This window comes from Hylobates moloch, unplaced genomic scaffold, assembly GCF_009828535.3.
Source record: "Hylobates moloch isolate HMO894 unplaced genomic scaffold, HMol_V3 SCAFFOLD_5, whole genome shotgun sequence".
In the NCBI taxonomy this organism is placed as follows: domain Eukaryota; kingdom Metazoa; phylum Chordata; class Mammalia; order Primates; family Hylobatidae; genus Hylobates; species Hylobates moloch.
This window is the reverse complement of record NW_026652280.1, coordinates 102,849,928-102,869,488: the sequence shown is the minus strand read 5'-3', so window position 1 is coordinate 102,869,488 and position 19,561 is coordinate 102,849,928. Positions and strand designations below refer to the sequence as shown.

Sequence of the window (19,561 nt, the reverse complement as noted above, 5' to 3'; positions counted from 1 at the left end):
AAGGCACATGCAACCTAGATCCCTCCTGGTGTAGTTCACAATAGGGTTCATGCTCCTATGAGAATCTAATGCAGCTGCTGATCTGACAGGAGGCGAAGTTCAGGCAGTAATGCACTGTGGGCTGCCACTCACCTACTGCTGTGTGGCCTGGTTACTAACAGGCCACAGACTAGTACTAGTCCACAGCCCAGGGGTTGGGGACCCCTGCTGTAAGGGTTTCTGGCTTTTCCTCCCATACCTATAACCTCTACAGACCATTATGTGTCCTTGGACCCTTCATTTTTCCTTGTACCTGCCCTGCCAGTCTCAAACCTGGGATTAACCTAATTCCATTTTTTTTTTTTCTTTTTGCTTCTTCTGCCAGGCTGTTAGATGGCAAATATCACATACATGGTGCCTTAGCTTATTTCTACACATTTATTATATTAACCTTGCCCACACTCTGAATATTGCCTGGCAATCCCTGTCATTATCCCTAGTGGTTCATTTTACCAGACCCCTCAGCTGGATTTTTCAGACCTTTCCCTTTTCAGATCTTTCCAAGCCTCCTGCTTCACTCCCTCCCCATCTTCCTTTTAGTAGATCACTTTACTTCCTTCTTTGTTAAGATTGGGAAGTGATTCAGAAAGAACGAGGAGTCCAGTCTTGAGAAAAATGTTTTCCTGGCTAAATGACACAGTAGACATTTCAAGGAAAGAAATCACTAGGCTACCAAGATTACAGTTAGTCTATTCATGTGGATGAAAAAATTTCCTCCATATCATTATCATACTTGTAGGTGTCAGTGTTGCAAAAGTCAGGGATGAAGTTGTTTACCTTAGAGAGTTAGCAATTTATAGGAAAGGGCTCAAGGCTTCATTGATTTGGAAGACTAGGTAGAATCTTCTTCCTCATTTTTAGCTTATCTCAGGGTTGTAAAGATTTTTGTTTTTCCTCTCCAGTAGTGCGACTTTATATGCTTAGTCATAACGGTGGTTGGGCAAGGAGTCAGTTTTGTTGTCTCCATAGGGGCCAACAGATGTGAATTCTCCTAACTGATTCTAAAAGGAATCCACTGGGTCATGGACCACTAACATAGAGATTCCTGGGTCCCATCTACTAGAAATTTGGATTTAGTTGATCTGGGATAGAGGCCATGAGTTTGCTTTTTAAATAATTACCATAGGTGATTCTGATGTAGCTCATCCTAGGAACCTCTTTTAGAAACATTGTATTTTTGCTGAATTTTAATCTCCTTTTTGTCTCAAGAGTATATGAGGTATTCTTTTCCTTTCCAAGACTGATTTCTCTATGTGTATATTTGATTCCATTTCTGTCATTCCTTCTAGGTCCTTGATCCAACAATGATTCCTTTCTCTGTATCAACAGATTCTTACTTTCTATAAATCTCCTTCCACTTGGCTTAGAACTGTTATTCACATTCAGTAAATTTTTATTGAGTGCTGTCTGTGTTTCCAGCATCTATTTTAATTTCTTCCTTTATAAAGGGTTTTTCTTTCTTCCTTGCCTACTCTCCTATTTCCTCTTTACTACAAACTTTTTAAAGAATCTTTTCACACTGATATTTAATAAGAATTATAACAACAAGTAGTAATAAAGATAGCCACTAATATTTATTAGATGATTACTGTGAACCAGACACTTTTCTAAGTACACTATATATATTAACTATGTAGCAGACAGTTCACAAATTAACTAAAAAATATATACATATTAGGATCTGTTTCTGGGCTATTTATTGTTATATTGATCTGTATTATCTACTCTTCTGCCAATATGCTATTTGGCAGAAGAGTATTTATAATAACTTTATAAAATGCGTTTTATCTTCCATTACTTAGTGAAATTCCCTTCCTTTGGCTTCTGGAACACCATTTTCTCTGCCTCTACTCCAACTTTGATTCATCTTTATCAGTGTCCTTCACTGAACTTTCTTCTCCGCCTCCTTCATGTGATTCTATTTAAAGCCCTTTACAGCCTGCCTCCAACTTGCTTTTCCAGCTGCATTCCTGATACTGGTTTTCCTACATGCTTCAGCCAAAGACATATACTCTTTGATCCCTGAGAACACTATTTCCTCAGTGTCTTTGCACATGGAGTTCACTTCTCTGCTTGTGAAGTCTATGAATATTGCATGGCTGATTTGTCACAATTTTAAGTCTTCAACATCTGGAGTGTTCTGGCAAGAATTTGTAGTTAAGGACAAACCAAGGTGGGTGGTGATGCTCAGGAACCCTTTGTTTCTAGGGTAGAGCACACAGAGTCAGGGAGTCTGAGAGAACAGGAGGGGTAGAGAAACAGGGCAGAGACAGGCTATTGAAGGAATTGGGTATCAGATACTTAGCTTTCAAAAGGTACCAGACTGTGTGTGATTGTTTATTATTAGTCCCTGGTGATCTACAAAGTAAGGCATGCATTAAGGAGGTCAAGTCAGAAAATGCCACCCTCTGGAATTGAAACTAATGAGAACTATTAAATGTGATGAAATAAATAAAATGTGAAGAGATGAGTTATCTGCAGCAGGAGTCCACCCTTGGAAATTAAGTGCTGCTAATGAGCAGTGTGTTCCTCAAGTCTCTCTCAAGACATTAAGTGTGGTTGCATTGAAGCAGGAAAGGGGGAGTCCGAGGATGAGTACTAGTTGGTGTGTCTCCAGCAGTGTCTAGAATAGTGGATTGCACCAGTCCTAGTTGACTGTAGTTGTTTAGAGAGAAATATTACTGAAGCACAAGACAGTGTTGTGTTAGCAAACACATATGTTTTGGAGTTAGACAGATTTAGGTATAAAACCTGACTTTACTAATATAAGCCAGTTACTTGACCTTTTAAAGTCTCAGTTTGCTCTTCAATAAAATAACATTTATAACCACAGGGTCGCTATGAGAATGAAATTAAATAATAAATATATGTCAAGCATATAGCACATAATGTAATGTTCCCAGTTCATAAGATGTTCAATAACAATGCTGCTTTTGTATTTTTCTATCCCTTTTAGGAAAAATTTTTGAATCATCAGATTACCATAGCACAACCTTGGAGAATAAAACTCTTTTGCTCTGAAGCTCATCTAATAACCTGAAATCTCTCGAATGAATCTATCCAATGACAGGGAATACCTCATGTTAAACAGCTGGTTCTTGTTCTGAATACATTTTTTTTCCTTTTTTTGTCGTTTTTATTATTATTATTATTACATTTTAAGTTCTGAGATACATGTACAGAACGTGGAGGTTTGTTACATAGGTATACACGTGCCATGGTGGTTTGCTGCACCCATCAACCCATCATCTACATTAGGTATTTCTCCTAATGCTATCACGCCCCCAGCCCCCCACCCCCCTGACAGGCCCCGGTATGTGATGTTCCCCTCCCTCTGTCCGTGTGTTCTCATTGTTCAACTCAAAAGAGAAACAGAAGCATTTTCTGCTTTCCCAATTTCTTAAATATAATGCAACTTTATGTTTAATTTAACTAACTTAATTTTTTGAGACAAGGTCTAGCTCTCTTGCCCAGGCTGGAGTGGAGTGGCATGAATATGGTTCAGTGAAACCTCCACCTCCCTGGCTCAAGTGATCCTCCTTCCTCAGCCTCCCGAGTAGCTAGGACCACAGGCACGCACCACCATGGCCAGCTAATTTATTTTTTCTTTTTTTCTTTTTTTCTTTTTTTATTATTATACTTTAGGTTTTAGGGTACATGTGCACAATGTGCAGGTTTGTTACATATGTATCCATGTGCCATGTTGTTTTGCTGCACCCATTAACTCGTCATTTAGCATTAGGTATATCTCCTATTGCTGTCCCTCCCCCCTCCCCCCAACCCCACAACAGTCCCCGGAGTGTGATGTTCCCCTTCCTGTGTCCATGAGTTCTCATTGTTCAGTTCCCACCTATGAGTGAGAACATGCGGTGTTTGGTTTTTTGTCCTTGCGATAGTTTACTGAGAATGATGATTTCCAGTTTCATCCATGTCCCTACAAAGGACATGAACTCATCATTTTTTATGGCTGCATAGTATTCCATGGTGTATATGTGCCACATTTTCTTAATCCAGTCTATCGTTGTTGGACATTTGGGTTGGTTCCAAGTCTGTGCTATTGTGAATAGTGCCGCAATAAACATACGTGTGCATGTGTCTTTATAGCAGCATGATTTATAGTCCTTTGGGTATATACCCAGTAATGGGATGGCTGGGTCAAATAGTATTTCTAGTTCTAGATCCCTGAGGAATCACCACCCTGACTTTCACAATGGTTGAACTAGTTTACAGTCCCACCAACAGTGTAAAAGTGTTCTTGTTCTGAATACATTTATATCTTGTTAGTAAATAAATAAATTGGACCCTTAAGACTTTGCTTAGAATGAATCTGTCTCCCAGAGCTTGATCACATTTGAGTGTACAGAAAAAAACTAACAAAAGTGAGATCCAACTCGGGATGAGTTATTGAGATTCTGTAAGATCCTGCCTGAAACAGCCCACCTCTTTCTCTTTTCTTATTTTAGCTGTAACATTATGGTTCTTAAGGTTCTAGAGTCATAATAAGGAAAAGAGAAACATTGTGAAAAACTTGGCTTAACTATATAACTAAGCATTTATTGGGAATTTCTTTGCTTTCTCTTATTAGAAAAATTTTCTTGCCCCTTACCCCTTGGAAGGGAAAGAATAAGGTTGGGGTGTTGCCCAGACAAAGGGTCAGGGTTTGGTTCTCATCCTTATATACCCAGAAATGCACTCATATCAGTGCCCCAGAGTTGATCAGACTCAGGAAAGCTGTTTCATTGTAACTGAACTCATCAGGGACTGAAGTATAAAAACCAGAGTGCCATTTTATTAATTTACAGTCAGAAATGCATTATCAGAAACACTGGGTATTTATATTAATCTTGCTGATGAATGCTTTCTCCTTTTGGGAAAATTATGGAAAGCCAAATTTTCTTTCTTTTTTTTTAAGTTTATTATTATTATACTTTAAGTTTTAGGGTACATGTGCACAACGTGCAGGTTTGTTACATATGTATACATGTGCCATGTTGGTGTGCTGCACCCATTAACTCGTCATTTAGCATTAGGTATATCCCCTAATGCTATCCCTCCCCCCTACCCCCACCCCACAACAGTCCCCGGTGTGTGATATTCCCCTTCCTGTGTCCATGTGTTCTCATTGTTCGATTCCCACCTATGAGTGAGAACATGCGGTGTTTGGTTTTTTGTCCTTGTGATAGTTTGCTGAGAATGATGGTTTCCAGCTTCATCCATGTCCCTACAAAGGACATGAACTCATCATTTTTTATGGCTGCATAGTATTCCATGGTGTATATGTGCCACATTTTCTTAATCCAGTCTATCATTGTTGGACATTTGGGTTGGTTCCAAGTCTTTGCTATTGTGAATAGTGCCGCAGTAAACATACGTGTGCATGTGTCTTTATAGCAGCATAATTTATAATCCTTTGGGTATATACCCAGTAATGAGATGGCTGGGTCAAATGGTATTTCTAGTTCTAGATCCCTGAGGAATCACCACATTGACTTCCACAATGGTTGAACTAGTTTACAGTCTCACCAACAGTGTAAAAGTGTTCCTATTTCTCCACATCCTCTCCAGCACCTGTTGTTTCCTGACTTTTTAATGATGGCCATTCTAACTGCTGTGAGGTGGTATCTCAGTGTGGTTTTGATTTGCATTTCTCTGATGGCCAGTGATGATGAGCATTTTTTCATGTGTTTTTTGGCTGCGTAAATGTCTTCTTTTGAGAAGTGTCTGTTCATATCCTTCGCCCACTTTTTGATGGGGTTGTTTGTTTTTTTCTTGTAAATTTGTTTGAGTTCATTGTAGATTCTGGGTATTAGCCCTTTGTCAGATGAGTAGATTGCAAAAATTTTCTTCCATTCTGTAGGTTGCCTGTTCACTCTGATGGTAGTTTCTTTTGCTGTGCAGAAGCTCTTTAGTTTAATTAGATCCCATTTGTCAATTTTGGGAAAGCCAAATTTTCTAGAAGGCCCCTTGGTGAGTTTGTAGTCTATGGCAGAGGGTTTGCTGTGTGGTTCAGCTGATGAATATCATTAGGCACTCATGTGGTGAGACATTTATTTAAAAAACTAGGACATGCTGGACCAGATACACCAGTGGACTAGCTTGTCAGAACACTCTCCCTTGAGCAGTCCTTGATGGGCATTCTAACATTGTTCTTTGTGTTCTCCTTTTTCTTACAAAATAATTTAAGATTTACAAGTAAGTGTAGATTTACAAGTCAGTGAATGATATAATGAATACCATCTTAAGAAAACTTTTGGTACTGTTTACTCGATCTCAGTTCCATTTTCTTCCTTCCTTCCAGAAGTACATGCTGTTTTGAATTTGCTGTTTATCATTCCCATAAAGATTTTTACGTTTACCAAATATGTATTAACCACAAACAATATATAGTATTGTTATGTATATTGTAAACCTATGTAAATGGTATCACACCATGTATACTTGTTTTACAACCTTTTCACTTGGCATTACACTTTTGGAATTTGTCCATGTTGGTATATACATACCTGTAGCTCATGAATTTTAACTGCTATATAGCATTTTAGTGTGTGGGTATATTACAATTTATCCATTCTTCTACTGAACTTTTAGGTTGTTTGTAACATTTTGCTATTACAGACTCTTGTCTGTGGTTGCCAGATTTCCTCTTAATTAGTTATCAATTCAGACTTCTGCTGCTCAGTATCCTCCCGACACTGGATATTGCCAGATTTTAGTTTTTTTCTGATCCTATGGGTATGAAGTGAATTTCATTGTGTTTTAATTATCTATTTCCCTGAGCATTGTTTTAAAAATGTCACTTTGCCATTCAGATTACCTTTGGTGAATTTTCTTTTTATAAGTTTTGCTGTTTCTTTTAATTTTTAATTTTTATAAATTTTGGTGAATTTTCTAAGTTTTGTTGTTTTTTAAATTTTTAATTTTTATAAGTTATTTATATAATTTGGCTTAATCATTTGTTGTTTATAGGCATTTCAAAAATGTTCTTGGACTCTGTGGTTTGTCCTTTTTACTTTTTGAGCGTGTCTTTGGATTTACAGACATTTGGAATTTAATTATAGTAAAAGTCATGAGTCTTTCCTTGGTGGTTTGTGTATTTCTTGTTTAAAGAATCTGCACTTATTTCGAAGTCATAAAGATATTCTCCTATATTTTCTTTAAAAATTTTTTAAAGTTTGGCTTATCACAGTTAGGTTTTTATTTACTTGGAAGTGATTTTTGTAAATGGTGTGAAATAGAGATAATTTTTTTCCTATGGAAAATTTATTACCTTGGCACCATTTATTGAAAGAGTTGCCTCTCTCCACTGATAGGCAAAACCACGCTCTTGTATATCAAGTATGCATGGATCTGTTTCCGGAGTCACATTGCTCTGTATATCTGTTCCTACAACAATTCTGCACTGTTTTAAATAATATAACTTTGTAATATATTTTGATATCTGATGAGATGAAACTCCTCCCCTTCTTTATCTTGGTGGCTTACATAATGCCAGCACTTTGGGAGGCCGAGATGGGCAGATCACCTGAGGTCAGGAGTTCGAGACCAGCCTGGCCAACATGGTGAAACCCTGCCTACTAAAAATACAAACATTAGCTGGATGTGGTGCTGCCTGCCTGTAATCCCAAGAGACTGAGGCATGAGAATCACTTGCACCCACGAGACGGAGATTGCAGTGAGCCGAGATTGTGCCACTGCACTCCAGCCTGGGCAACAGAGTGAGACTGTCTCAAAACAAAAAACAAAAAAAATTCGTGTGTCAAGTTGCACAGAAAGCCTTTAAACAATCAACTTTATTGAGATATAATTTCCATATAATAAAATATGTACGATTATGTGAGTTTTGACAAAAGTATATATCTATGTAACTACCATTATAATCTACATATAGATTTATTCCATCACCCTAGAGTGTTCCTTTGTGACTCTTCCAGCCAGTTCACAAGTTCTACTCCCAGCCCTAGTCAAGCACTGATCTACTTTCTATTTTTATAGATTAGGTTTGTTTTTAGTAAGTTTCATATAAATGGAATCATAAATATGTACTCTTTTGTGGATGGCTTCTTTTGATCAACATGTTTTTGAGATTCATCTACGTTACATGTATCAGTAGTTTATTCTTTTTTTCCTTGCTAAATAGAATTCCATTGTATAGCCATACCACAATTTGTTTATCCAGTCATCTGTTCGTGGACATTTGGATTGTTTCAAGTTTGGGGCTATTATTAAAGCTGCTATAAACATTCATGTAAACATCTTCAATGTAGACATACGTTGTCATTTCGCTTGGGAGTGGAATTGCTAGGCCCTATAGTAAAGTACACAATCGTGTTGCTTAACAATGAGGGATATGTTGTGAAAAATGCACCCCTAGGCAAACATCAGAGAGTGTACTTACACAAATCTAGATGGTATAGCCTACTAAACAACTAGGCTATATGGTATAGACTGTTGCTCCTAGGCTACAAACCTGTACAGCATGTTACTGTACTGAGTACTGTAGGCAACTAACACAATGGTAAGTGTGCATCTAAATGTATCTAAACATAAAGAAGGTACAGTAAAAATATGGCATAAAAGATAAAAAAGGTACACTTGTATAGGGCACTTACCATGAATAGAGCATGTAGGACTAGAAGTTGCTCTAGGTGTGTCAGTTTGTGGTGAGTGAATGGGAAGGCCTAGGACATTACTATATACTACTGTAGAGTGTATAAACACTATACACTTGAATTACCCTAAATTTATAAAAAAATTTCTTTCTCCAATAAAAACCTTAGCTTACTGTAAATTTTTAGCTTTATAAAGACTTTTACATTTTTAAACTTTTTGACTCTCTTAATAATACTTAGCTTAAAGCACGAACACATTGTATAGCTGAACACAAATATTTTTTTCTTTACATCATTATTCTATAAGCTTTTTTCTGTTTTAAATTTTTTTTAAAAAACTTTTTTTGTTAAAAATTGAAACTAAAACTAAAAACTTTTTGTTAAACTAAGACAAATATCGCCTTCTACCTCCATATGTTGTCTCCCTCCAAGGTCTTCAGGGACAATAACATGTATGGAGCTGACAGCTCCACATTATTGTGTGTGATTTTGGTGTCATATCAAAAAAATCATTGCCAATACCAGTGTGATGGAATTTTGCTCATTTTAAAATGAAGTAGTTTGTCTTATTGAGTTTTAAGAATGCTTTATCTATTCTTCATTGTGAAAAATAGAATATTGGGAAATAGCTGTTTGGGTTGGTTTCTAGGATGACCATCTGTATGTAAGAAGTGAAATGAAGCACAGATGAGAAAAATCTTAGTATTTAATCAACATTTATTTATTGTCAATTTTAATGCAATCCAGTTGTTTGAATCCAAAGACTTGAAACAAATATGTTACAGTCAAATTAAGGAACTATATAGCAGTGACAGATACATGGATGATATTTTTTTAGGTGGAAAGGTTATTGAACTACAGTAGTAGGTGGAAAGCATTGTATTTCCATGGAATAACTCCTCAATACGTTTCCCAATATTGAGCAGCCTCTTAGAAATAGGGAGCAAGATCTTTCTTGATGAAAACAAGCTAAAGCCCACATTTGAATGTTTTTTTTTCCTGAAATGATAAATCCCTGTTCTTTATGAAATAATGCTCTTGCTCACTGGTTTGGGAAAAGACCCTGATGCTACTTTTTATGCCACTAATTAGCTTACTAATTAAAGATATACCCAAGAAAAGGGACTTGATGGTTTTGATAAGTAAAGACACTACCGCTGCTGCATCTTTGCTTTCAGAGCCTTCACCTTCTGCCACAATACCAAAAATTGGGACACACCAAACATGGGACACACTAAAAATCAGGGTACATTAATTGCTGTAAAACAAAGCTTTGTATCTAGGACTGGTAATGCATTTGTAATATTTTGCTTTTAAGAAATGTAAGGTTAGCTTTGGCACCATCTATAATTGAATGATGAGCTCTCAAAAAGACAACTCCAACTAAACCCAAAGCTCTTTAAAAGCTTTTCATTATTCCTCAAAGTTTAACCCTCATTCTAACAAGTTATTCCACTCAGTATTTTCTAACAAAGTAGCCCAAATGCCTAACAGTCTTTGGAAGGAACCCCATAACAAGATATATGCTACAGTTATAGGCTCTAAAGAAAGAGACAGAAATGCATTGATTCACTTTTAGAAAGAATTTCATGATGGATTGCTTGTCTTTCATGATTAATTCATAGATGACTTTCCTATTTCTTAAATTGCTACTTGAGTAAATTGCATTTATATTTATTATTCACTGATAAAAGTAGCACCTCTGCTCTTGGACATATTCATAGGGTGAAGTGCTACTAGGAAAACTGAGAAAATTTGAGCCAGAACTTCCCCCTTCAGGGTTACTACCTCCTTTGCAATAAGAATACCCATCTTGCCCTGAGCCATTTCCATGCTGACTATAACCAGAGGACTGTCCTGAGCCAGACGCATGTTGGCCATAGCTGGAAGACTGCCCTGAATCAGACCCATCTCGGCCGTGGCTAGGATACTGGCCAGATCCAGCCCCGTGTCGGCCATAGCCGGAAGACTGACTGGAGCCAGAGCCACGGTGGCCATAGCTGGAAGACTGGCCTGTGCTAGATCCCCCCTGGCCAAAGGTTGATGACTGTCCTGATGTAGAACCATGCTGTCCATGGCTAGAGAAGTACCCTGAACCACTTCCATGCTGACTATAAGCAGAGGAATGTGCTGAGCCAGACTCATGTTGACCAAACACAGAAGAGTGACCCGAGCCAGACTCATATGGGCCACGGCTGGAAGAATGACCAGAGCCAGACCCATGTTGGCCATAGCTGGAAGAGTGCCTGGAACCGGACCCATGTCGGCTGGGACTAGGAGACTGGCCAGATACAGAGCCCTGTCGGCCATAGCCAGAAGACTGACTTGAGCCAGAGCCATACTGACCGTGGCTGGAAGACTGACCTGAGCTAGCTCCATGTTGGCCACAGCTTGATGACTGTCCTGATGTAGAACCATGTTGCCCATGGGTAGAGGAGTGACCTGAGCTAGATCTGTAGCCAGAGGACTGTCCTGAGCGAGACTCTTGTTGACCTAAGCCAGAAGAGTGACCTGAGCCAGACTCATATGGGCCACGGCTGGAAGACCACCCTGAGCCAGACCCATGTGGGCCGTAGCTGGAAGACTGCCCAGAACCAGACCCATGTTGGCCATGGCTAAGGCTAGGAGACTGGCCAGATCCAGACCTGTGTCGGCCGTGGCCAAAAGACTGGGAGCCAGACCCATGCTGACCATAGCTGGAAGACGAACCTGAGCTAGATACATGTTGTTCGCCCCTAGATGACTGTCCTGACCTAGAGCTGTGTTGTCCATAGCCAGAGGAGTGACCTGAGCCAGATCCATACTGACTGTAACCAGAGGACTGCCCTGAGCTAGACTCATGTTGACCAAAGCCGGAAGACTGGCCTGAGCCAGACCTATATGGGCCATTGCTGGAAGACGAACCAGAGCGAGACCCATGTTGGCCGTAGCTGGAAGAGTGCCCGGAACCGGACCCATGTCGGCCGCGACTAGGAGACTGGCCAGATCCAGAGCCCTGTCGGCCATAGCCAGAAGACTGACTTGAGTGAGAGCCATGCTGACCGTGGCTAGAAGACTGACCTGAGGTAGCTCCATGTTGGCCACAGCTCGATGACTGTCCTGATGTAGAACCATGTTGTCCATGGGTAGTGGAATGACCCGAGCTAGATCCATGTTGACCGTAGCCAGAGGACTGTCCTGAGCGAGACTCTTGTTGACCTAAGCCAGACTCATGTGGGCCACGGCTGGAAGACTGCCCTGAGCCAGACCCATGTGGGCCATAGCTAGAAGACTGCCCGGAACCAGATCCATGTCGGCCATGGCTAGGGCTAGGAGACTGGCCAGATCCAGACCCTTGTCGGTCATGGCCCGAAGACTGATGGGAGCCAGACCCATGCTGACCATAGCTGGAAGACGAACCTGAGCTAGATCCATGTCGTTCGCCCCTAGATGACTGTCCTGACCTAGAGCCGTGTTGTCCGTAGCCAGAGGAGTGACCTGAGCCAGATCCATGCTGACTGTAACCAGAGGACTGCCCTGAGCTAGACTCATGTTGACCAAAGCCGGAAGACTGGCCTGAGCCAGACCCATATGGGCCATTGCTGGAAGACGAACCAGAGCGAGACCCATGTTGGCTGTAGCTGGAAGAGTGCCCGGAACCGGACCCATGTCGGCCGCGACTAGGAGACTGGCCAGATCCAGAGCCCTGTCGGCCATAGCCAGAAGACTGACTTGAGTGAGAGCCATGCTGACCGTGGCTAGAAGACTGACCTGAGCTAGCTCCATGTTGGCCACAGCTCGATGACTGTCCTGATGTAGAACCATGTTGTCCATGGGTAGTGGAATGACCCGAGCTAGATCCGTGTTGACTGTAGCCAGAGGACTGTCCTGAGCGAGACTCTTGTTGACCTAAGCCAGACTCACATGGGCCACGGCTGGAAGACCGCCCTGAGCCAGACCCATGTGGGCCATAGCTAGAAGACTGCCCGGAACCAGACCCATGTCGGCCACGGCTAGGGCTAGGAGACTGGCCAGATCCAGACCCTTGTCGGCTAGACTCGTGTTGACCAAAGCCAGAAGACTGGCCTGAGCCAGACCCATGTAAGCTGCTGGAAGACCGACTGGAGCCAGACCCATGTCGGCCGTAGCTGGGAGACTGCCCTGACCCAGACCCACACTGGCCACGGCCTGGTGACTGGCCAGATCCAGACCCGTGTCGGCTGTGGCCCAAAGACTGACGGGAGCCAGACTCATGCTGACCACAGCTGGAAGATTGACCTGAGTTAGAGCCATGTTGGCTGGAGCTTGATGACTGCCCGGACGTAGATCCATGTCGTCCCTGGCTAGAGGAGTGACCTGAGCTAGAACCATGCTGACTATAGCCAGAGGACTGTCCTGAGCCAAACTCATGTTGCCCAGAGCCAGAAGCCTGGCCTGAGCCAGACTCATAATGGCCACGGCTAGAAGAACAACTTGAGCCAGACCCGTGTTGGCCATGGCTGGAGGAGTGCCCCGAACCGGACCCATGTCGGCCGCGGCTAGGGGACTGGCCAGATCCAGACCCTTGTTGGCCGTGACCCGAAGACTGACGGGAGCCAGACCCATGCTGACCATAGCTGGAAGATGAACCTGAGCTAGATCTGTGTCGTTCGCCCCTAGATGACTGTCCTGACCTAGCGCCGTGTTGTCCGTAGCCAGAGGAGTGACCTGAGCCAGGTCCATGCTGACTGTAACCAGAGGACTGCCCTGAGCTAGACTCGTGTTGACCAAAGCCAGAAGACTGGCCGGAGCCAGACCCTTGTGGATCATTTCTGGAAGACCAACCAGAGCCAGACCCATGTTGGCCGTAGCTGGAAGAGTGCCCAGAACCGGACCCATGTCGACCGTGACTAGGAGAGTGACCCGATCCAGAGCCCTGTCGGCCATAGCCAGAAGACTGACTTGAGCCAGAGCCGTGCTGACTGTGGCTGGAAGACTGACCTGAGCTAGCTCCATGTTGGCCACAGCTCGATGACTGTCCTGATGTAGAACCATATTGCCCATGGGTAGAGGAATGACCCGAGCTAGATCCGTGTTGACTGTAGCCAGAGGACTGTCCTGAGCGAGACCGTTGTTGACCTAAGCCAGAATAGTGACCTGAACCAGACTTATATGGGCCATGGCTGGAAGACTGCCCTGAGCCAGACCCACGTGGGCCATAGCTGGAAGACTGCCCGGAACCAGACCCATGTCGGCCACGGCTAGGGCTAGGAGACTGGCCAGATCCAGACCCTTGTTGGTCATGGCCCAAAGACTGATGGGAGCCAGACCCATGCTGACCATAGCTGGAAGATGAACCTGAGCTCGATCCGTGTCGTTCACCCCTAGATGACGGTCCTGACCTAGAGCTGTGTTGTCCATAGCCAGAGGAGTGACCTGAGCCAGATTCATGCTGACTGTAACCAGAGGACTGCCCTGAGCTAGACTCGTGTTGACCAAAGCCAGAAGACTGGCCTGAGCCAGACCCATGTGGGCCGCTGCTGGAAGACCTTCCGGAGCCAGACCCATGTTGGCCGTAGCTGGGAGACTGCCCTGACCCAGACCCACGCTGGTCACGGCCTGGTGACTGGCCAGATCCAGACCCGTGTTGGCCGCGGCCCAAAGACTGACGGGAGCCAGACTCATGCTGACTACAGCTGGAAGATTGACCTGAGCTAGAACCATGTTGGCTGGAGCTTGATGACTGCCCTGACCTAGATCCATGTCGTCCCTGGCTAGAGGAGTGACCTGAGCTAGAACCATGCTGACTATAGCCAGAGGACTGTCCTGAGCCAGACTCGTGTTGCCCAAAGCCAGAAGCCTGGCCTGAGCCAGACTCATAATGGCCACGGCTGGAAGAACAACTTGAGCCAGACCCGTGTTGGCTATGGCTGGAGGAGTGCCCCGAACTGGACCCATGTCGGCTGTGGCTAGGGGACTGGCCATATCCAGACCCTTGTTGGCCGTGACCCGAAGACTGATGGGAGCCAGACCCATGCTGACCATAGCTGGAAGACGAACCTGAGCTAGATCCATGTTGTTCGCCCCTAGATGACTGTCCTGACCTAGAGCCGTGTTGTCCGTAGCCAGAGGAGTGACCTGAGCCAGATCCATGCTGACTGTAACCAGAGGACTGCCCTGAGCTAGACTCGTGTTGACCAAAGCCAGAAGACTGGCCTGAGCCAGACCCATGTGGGCCATTTCTGGAAGACCAACCGGAGCCAGACCCATGTTGGCCGTAGCTAGAAGAGTGCCCAGAACCGGACCCTTGTCGGCCGTGACTAGGAGAGTGACCTGATCCAGAGCCCTGTCGGCCATAGCCAGAAGACTGACTTGAGCCAGTGCCATGCTGACCATGGCTGGAAGACTGACCTGAGCTAGCTCCATGTTGGCCACAGCTTGATGACTGTCCTGATGTAGAACCATGTTGCCCATGGGTAGAGGAATGACCCGAGCTAGATCCGTGTTTACTGTAGCCAGAGGACTGTCTTGAGTGAGACTCTTGTTGACCTAAGCCAGAATAGTGACCTGAGCCAGACTCATATGGGCCATGGCTGGAAGACTGCCCTGAGCCAGACCCATATGGGCCGTAGCTGGAAGACTGCCAGGAACCAGACCCATGTCGACCACGGCTAGGGCTAGGAGACTGGCCAGATCCAGACCCATGTCGGTCGTGGCCCGAAGACTGATGGGAGCCAGACCCATGCTGACCATAGCTGGAAGACGAACCTGAGCTAGATCCGTGTCGTTCGCCCCTAGATGACTGTCCTGACCTAGAACCGTGTTGTCCATAGCCGGAGTGACCTGAGCCAGATCCATGCTGAGTGTACCCAGAGGACTGCCCTGAGCTAGACTCATGGTGACCAAAGCCAGAAGACTGACCTGAGCCAGACCCATGTGGGCCACTGCTGGAAGACCTTCCGGAGCCGGACCCATGTCGGCCATAGCTTGGAGACTGCCCTGTCCCAGACCCATGTTGGCCGCGGTCCGAAGGCTGATGGGAGCTGGAGTTTTGCTCACCATAGCTGGAAGACTGACCTGAGCAGGAGTTATGTTGGCCAGAAAAGTCTCTTTGAAAACTCAGTCTTCTGGATATGGATTCAGTGCTATGTTTAATACTTCCTCTGACGTTCCTGGAATAGGAATCATTCTCTCCTGCACTCCAACTTGAATGACTAAAAGAGGATTCTTGCCGTTTGTCGTCCTCTTTTTCAGTTTCCTCTTGTTCCTCTTGGTGCTGGTGAATGCCCTCGCTCAGCTTTGACCCTGAAGCTTGGCAGTAATCTTTGCCAATGGTTTTATTATGAGCCTGAACCAGCTTGAATATCATCAGAAGATACTCAGTAAAATCCACTTTCTTGTTATGGTCTTGATCCAGACTTTGCAAGATGATATCCACGGTATCTGGATCATTTGGATTCTGTATAAGAGAAAGGTACAAAGAGTAGCTCTTTTAGTATGGACAATACATCTCGCTAATGAACTGAAGAAAAGATGTGAAAATGTAAATGTTTGGCTTATTTATGTGGAACTCATTCACACAGTCCTTTAGGCTGCATTTCTGTATCCTGAACAGAAAGAGAAAAAGGAATATGGAATGAATAATGTGGTGGGAAACAGCTAGAATAGGATGCAACTGGAAGATGAAAGGAAACAAGAGGGCTGATTATTTCTGGTAAAGAATGGGTCAAATATGAATGATTAGCTAATTTATAAGTAATACGTTTTTATACCTACGTTAATCATATCAACTTTTCTTTATCCAATTAAATTAACTAGCTACTTAATTTACTCACTGAACAAAGATTTATTATGTTACTAGTTGCCTACCATTATGTCATATGAGAGTATAAAGCAGTGAACAAGTTTGCTTCCTGAAAAAAAAAATGGAATTGAAAGTTTAGTTGGTCAGATATACAAACTTAAAATTATAATTTATTGTGATAAGGTTTCTACAAGAGTAGATCAGAGAGGAACCATTGGGGGTCCTAGAAAGGTTAATGAGAGGAAATGATGCCTTTTGAAGGATGGATTAGAATTAGCCAAATGAAGGAGTAGGAAGAGAAAGAGAAGGGGAAAAGATTGTTCTAGGCAGAGGGAATTATATGAACAAAGGGCTAGAGGTGAGAGAAGTTATGGAGCATTCAGAATTGCTAGATTTAGAGTTTGAAGAGTCAAGAAATGTGGATAGAGAGACAAATAGGGACTAGATTATGACTTTTAAGTTATGTTAAGGAACTTTGTACTTCATTTTAAGAGCAATTGGGAACTACTGAAGGATTTTTAGCTGAGGAGTGAAATGATTATATTTGCATCTAATGCTGAGAGTAGAAGTAGTAGGTGCCCTGAACCAGAGGACTAATAATAGTGATGAAGAGAAATGGGTAGTTTTGAGAGATTATTGATGAGTTAGATGGAGGTTAGAAGGTAGTGGTGTCTGCTGAGAGAGAGAAAATAAAAAATGACACCAGATTTTTGCTTTGGGCAAAAAGATGAAGGAAAAAGGTTAGTGCGGAAGATTATGAGATTCATAGCTGATACACTGAATATCTGACATCTGATATCTGAATAGCATATCTGAAATCCACAGAAATCCAAATTTAAGGAATTGAAACTCAGGAGTCTGATATAAGCTCCCAAATATCTAAGCTATCAAATCTAGACCTGACAGTTTTAACGTGGTGGACACACTCTTTTGTGATTCAGGAGTAAATGCTAATTTCCTGAACTCAGAAATCTACTTCACAGTTTTTCTGAGGACTGTCTGGGTTTGTAGGAATTAGTCACTTAGATAGAACATTATTTAACCTATGGGTTTTGTTTGTTGTTTAGTAGGGTCACTTCCCTTAGTTATGCTATGGAAACCATCATGGATCAGCTTTTGACCTTATCTCAAACTTTTACCAAACCCTGTTCTCTCTCACCAAGTAGGGAGAATCCTCTAGGATGTTTGGCACATGTGACGAGAAGGTGGAAAGGGATAAAGAAGAAAATTCCTGCATAACTCCATCCTGACGTGGAGTTCTTACCTTCAGAATTTGATGAAACTCCTTTTCCAGAAGTTCTTTCAGCTCTGCCTTGTTCAACATATCATACTCCCCATGCTGGGTGGCATATTGGTAGAAAACATCGATGACGGTGACGATGCCTTGTAGGAGTTTAGGCATTTTTTTTTTTTTTTTTTTTTGCAAGTTTGAGTAACCTAAAGGGAGGAAAAAGAGAGACCAATCCCTTACTATTCTTATTTCTTGTTTAAACGCGTAAATAGTTCTAATTATTTATAATAATTGTTCAGAATTAGTCAGGCATGATTAAATTCATTCTGTTGTAATCAAGAACTAATTCAGAGTTGAATGACTTGTTCAAGCCGTGTAGCAAGAGAGTGATGAAATTAGGAACATAATCCATAGGTCTTATTTCCATTCCTGAATGAATGTAGGAAAAATGACTTTCTGTTTTTGGCTTCCTGCCGTTACCAGGGATAATATCAGCTTTGTTCTGGAGCTGTAGAAGTCCTGAGTGTTCCACTTCATCAGCTTCCTCTTTCTGTCTAGGTTCCAAGCATACTGTGGGCACAGGTCCATCATCTACATGACATGCCTTACTCCAACTAAGGAGCATCAGTGGCTGAACTGAACTCTCAAGACTTCTAGGTCAGAGAAAGTAGACAATGTGAGCAAAGCCAACAAGCCTAGGTGATATGAAGCTAAGGGTAACTGCTATTAGATCCAGCTTCTGTTCTCATTCTCTAAGCAGGAAGTGACCCTCAGACCTTATTACACAATAGAGAGGAAAAGCTCAGTTGTAAAGAAGGCAACCTGCCAGTGGATAATTAGAACCCCATGACATCCATGTTATGAGGGAAGCGACCTCAAAGAAAGGAGATAACATACATAGTCCTAGTCTTTGTTTCATTTTTCTTTTCAGTAAACTTAAACTTATACCAAAGTTCCCCAGAGTATACTAAAAAGAGGCCTTGTATCTAGTGTCTCTTTGCCTTAGAGCACATCCTGGACTTTTGTAATTTATAGCCCTAAGTACCCTTGAGTGGAGTTGAACTGCTCACTTACCTAGCTCACCAGAGGAACAAGTAGGATAGAGACAGAAGCAGCTTGCAGGGTGCTGCGAGTTGGGCAGAGTGGCCTTTTTATAGAGGGAATAATGGTCCATCTTAGGGAGGAGTTGCTCTCTTTGAGATGTCCTAATTTACTCCTAAACAAGCCCATCTCCACCTCTATCTCCACCTCCCAGGTGTTTACCTGCTTTCTCACTTCCTTACATGTTCACCTAAGATTGCATTAGCAGTTCCCAAATCTGGGCTACTCTCAGCCCCACCTGCCAAAGTGTCAGGATACTTTGCAGAAAGGCCTCTTTTTGTATTCATCAAACTATCTAGCACAATACATTGACAACAAATTGTGTGGATTTTAATAGAAGTTGAATGGAGTGTGTGCAGGGACATCATGGCCCAAATGTCAAAGAATCATGGAAATTGATGATTAAAAGGACTGTAAAGATCATCTAGTCAAACTCTCCCATTGTAAGCTAAATTTTCTTAAATGGTATTCCAGCCAAAGTGTCATCTGTGGTATTGTTATTACCTTTTGAAATGGATAATGGCTCCAGGCCATCCTTTTATCTCATTAAGTACCTCAATTTACCAGACCCCTTATTGGCCATTCATCACCGTATCTTTCATTTCAAACACCATAGAACCTTAGAAAGAAATGCGTGCTTGTTAGCGTGGTATCCATGGTTCCTCATGATCTGGGCTGTGGCTTTTTTCCAGCTCCATTTCTCCCCTCCATATTTCTCTTTGTACTCCAACAGTAATTAACTAGTAATATTTCAAACTTCCTCAATATACCATGGGATATGTTATTTCATATTTTTTCTTAGAATGTCTTTCCTCATTG

The 19,561-nt window shown here is 42.6% G+C and overlaps 1 protein-coding gene across 1 annotated transcript in view; it reads right to left on the bottom strand.

Annotated features, from left to right (window-relative positions):
- The window catches only part of HRNR (hornerin), a 30,624-nt gene extending 12,766 nt beyond the window's left edge, over positions 1 to 17,858 (bottom strand). The window contains exons 1-2 of the mRNA XM_058439728.1: positions 17,675 to 17,858; positions 10,437 to 16,065 (exon numbers count right to left, since the gene is read on the bottom strand). Of these exons, the coding sequence (XP_058295711.1) occupies positions 10,437 to 16,065; positions 17,675 to 17,812 (5,767 nt within the window). The 5' untranslated portion in view covers positions 17,813 to 17,858. The remainder of the gene's footprint in view (positions 1 to 10,436; positions 16,066 to 17,674) is intronic.
- Between the last annotated feature and the right edge of the window lie 1,703 nt (positions 17,859 to 19,561).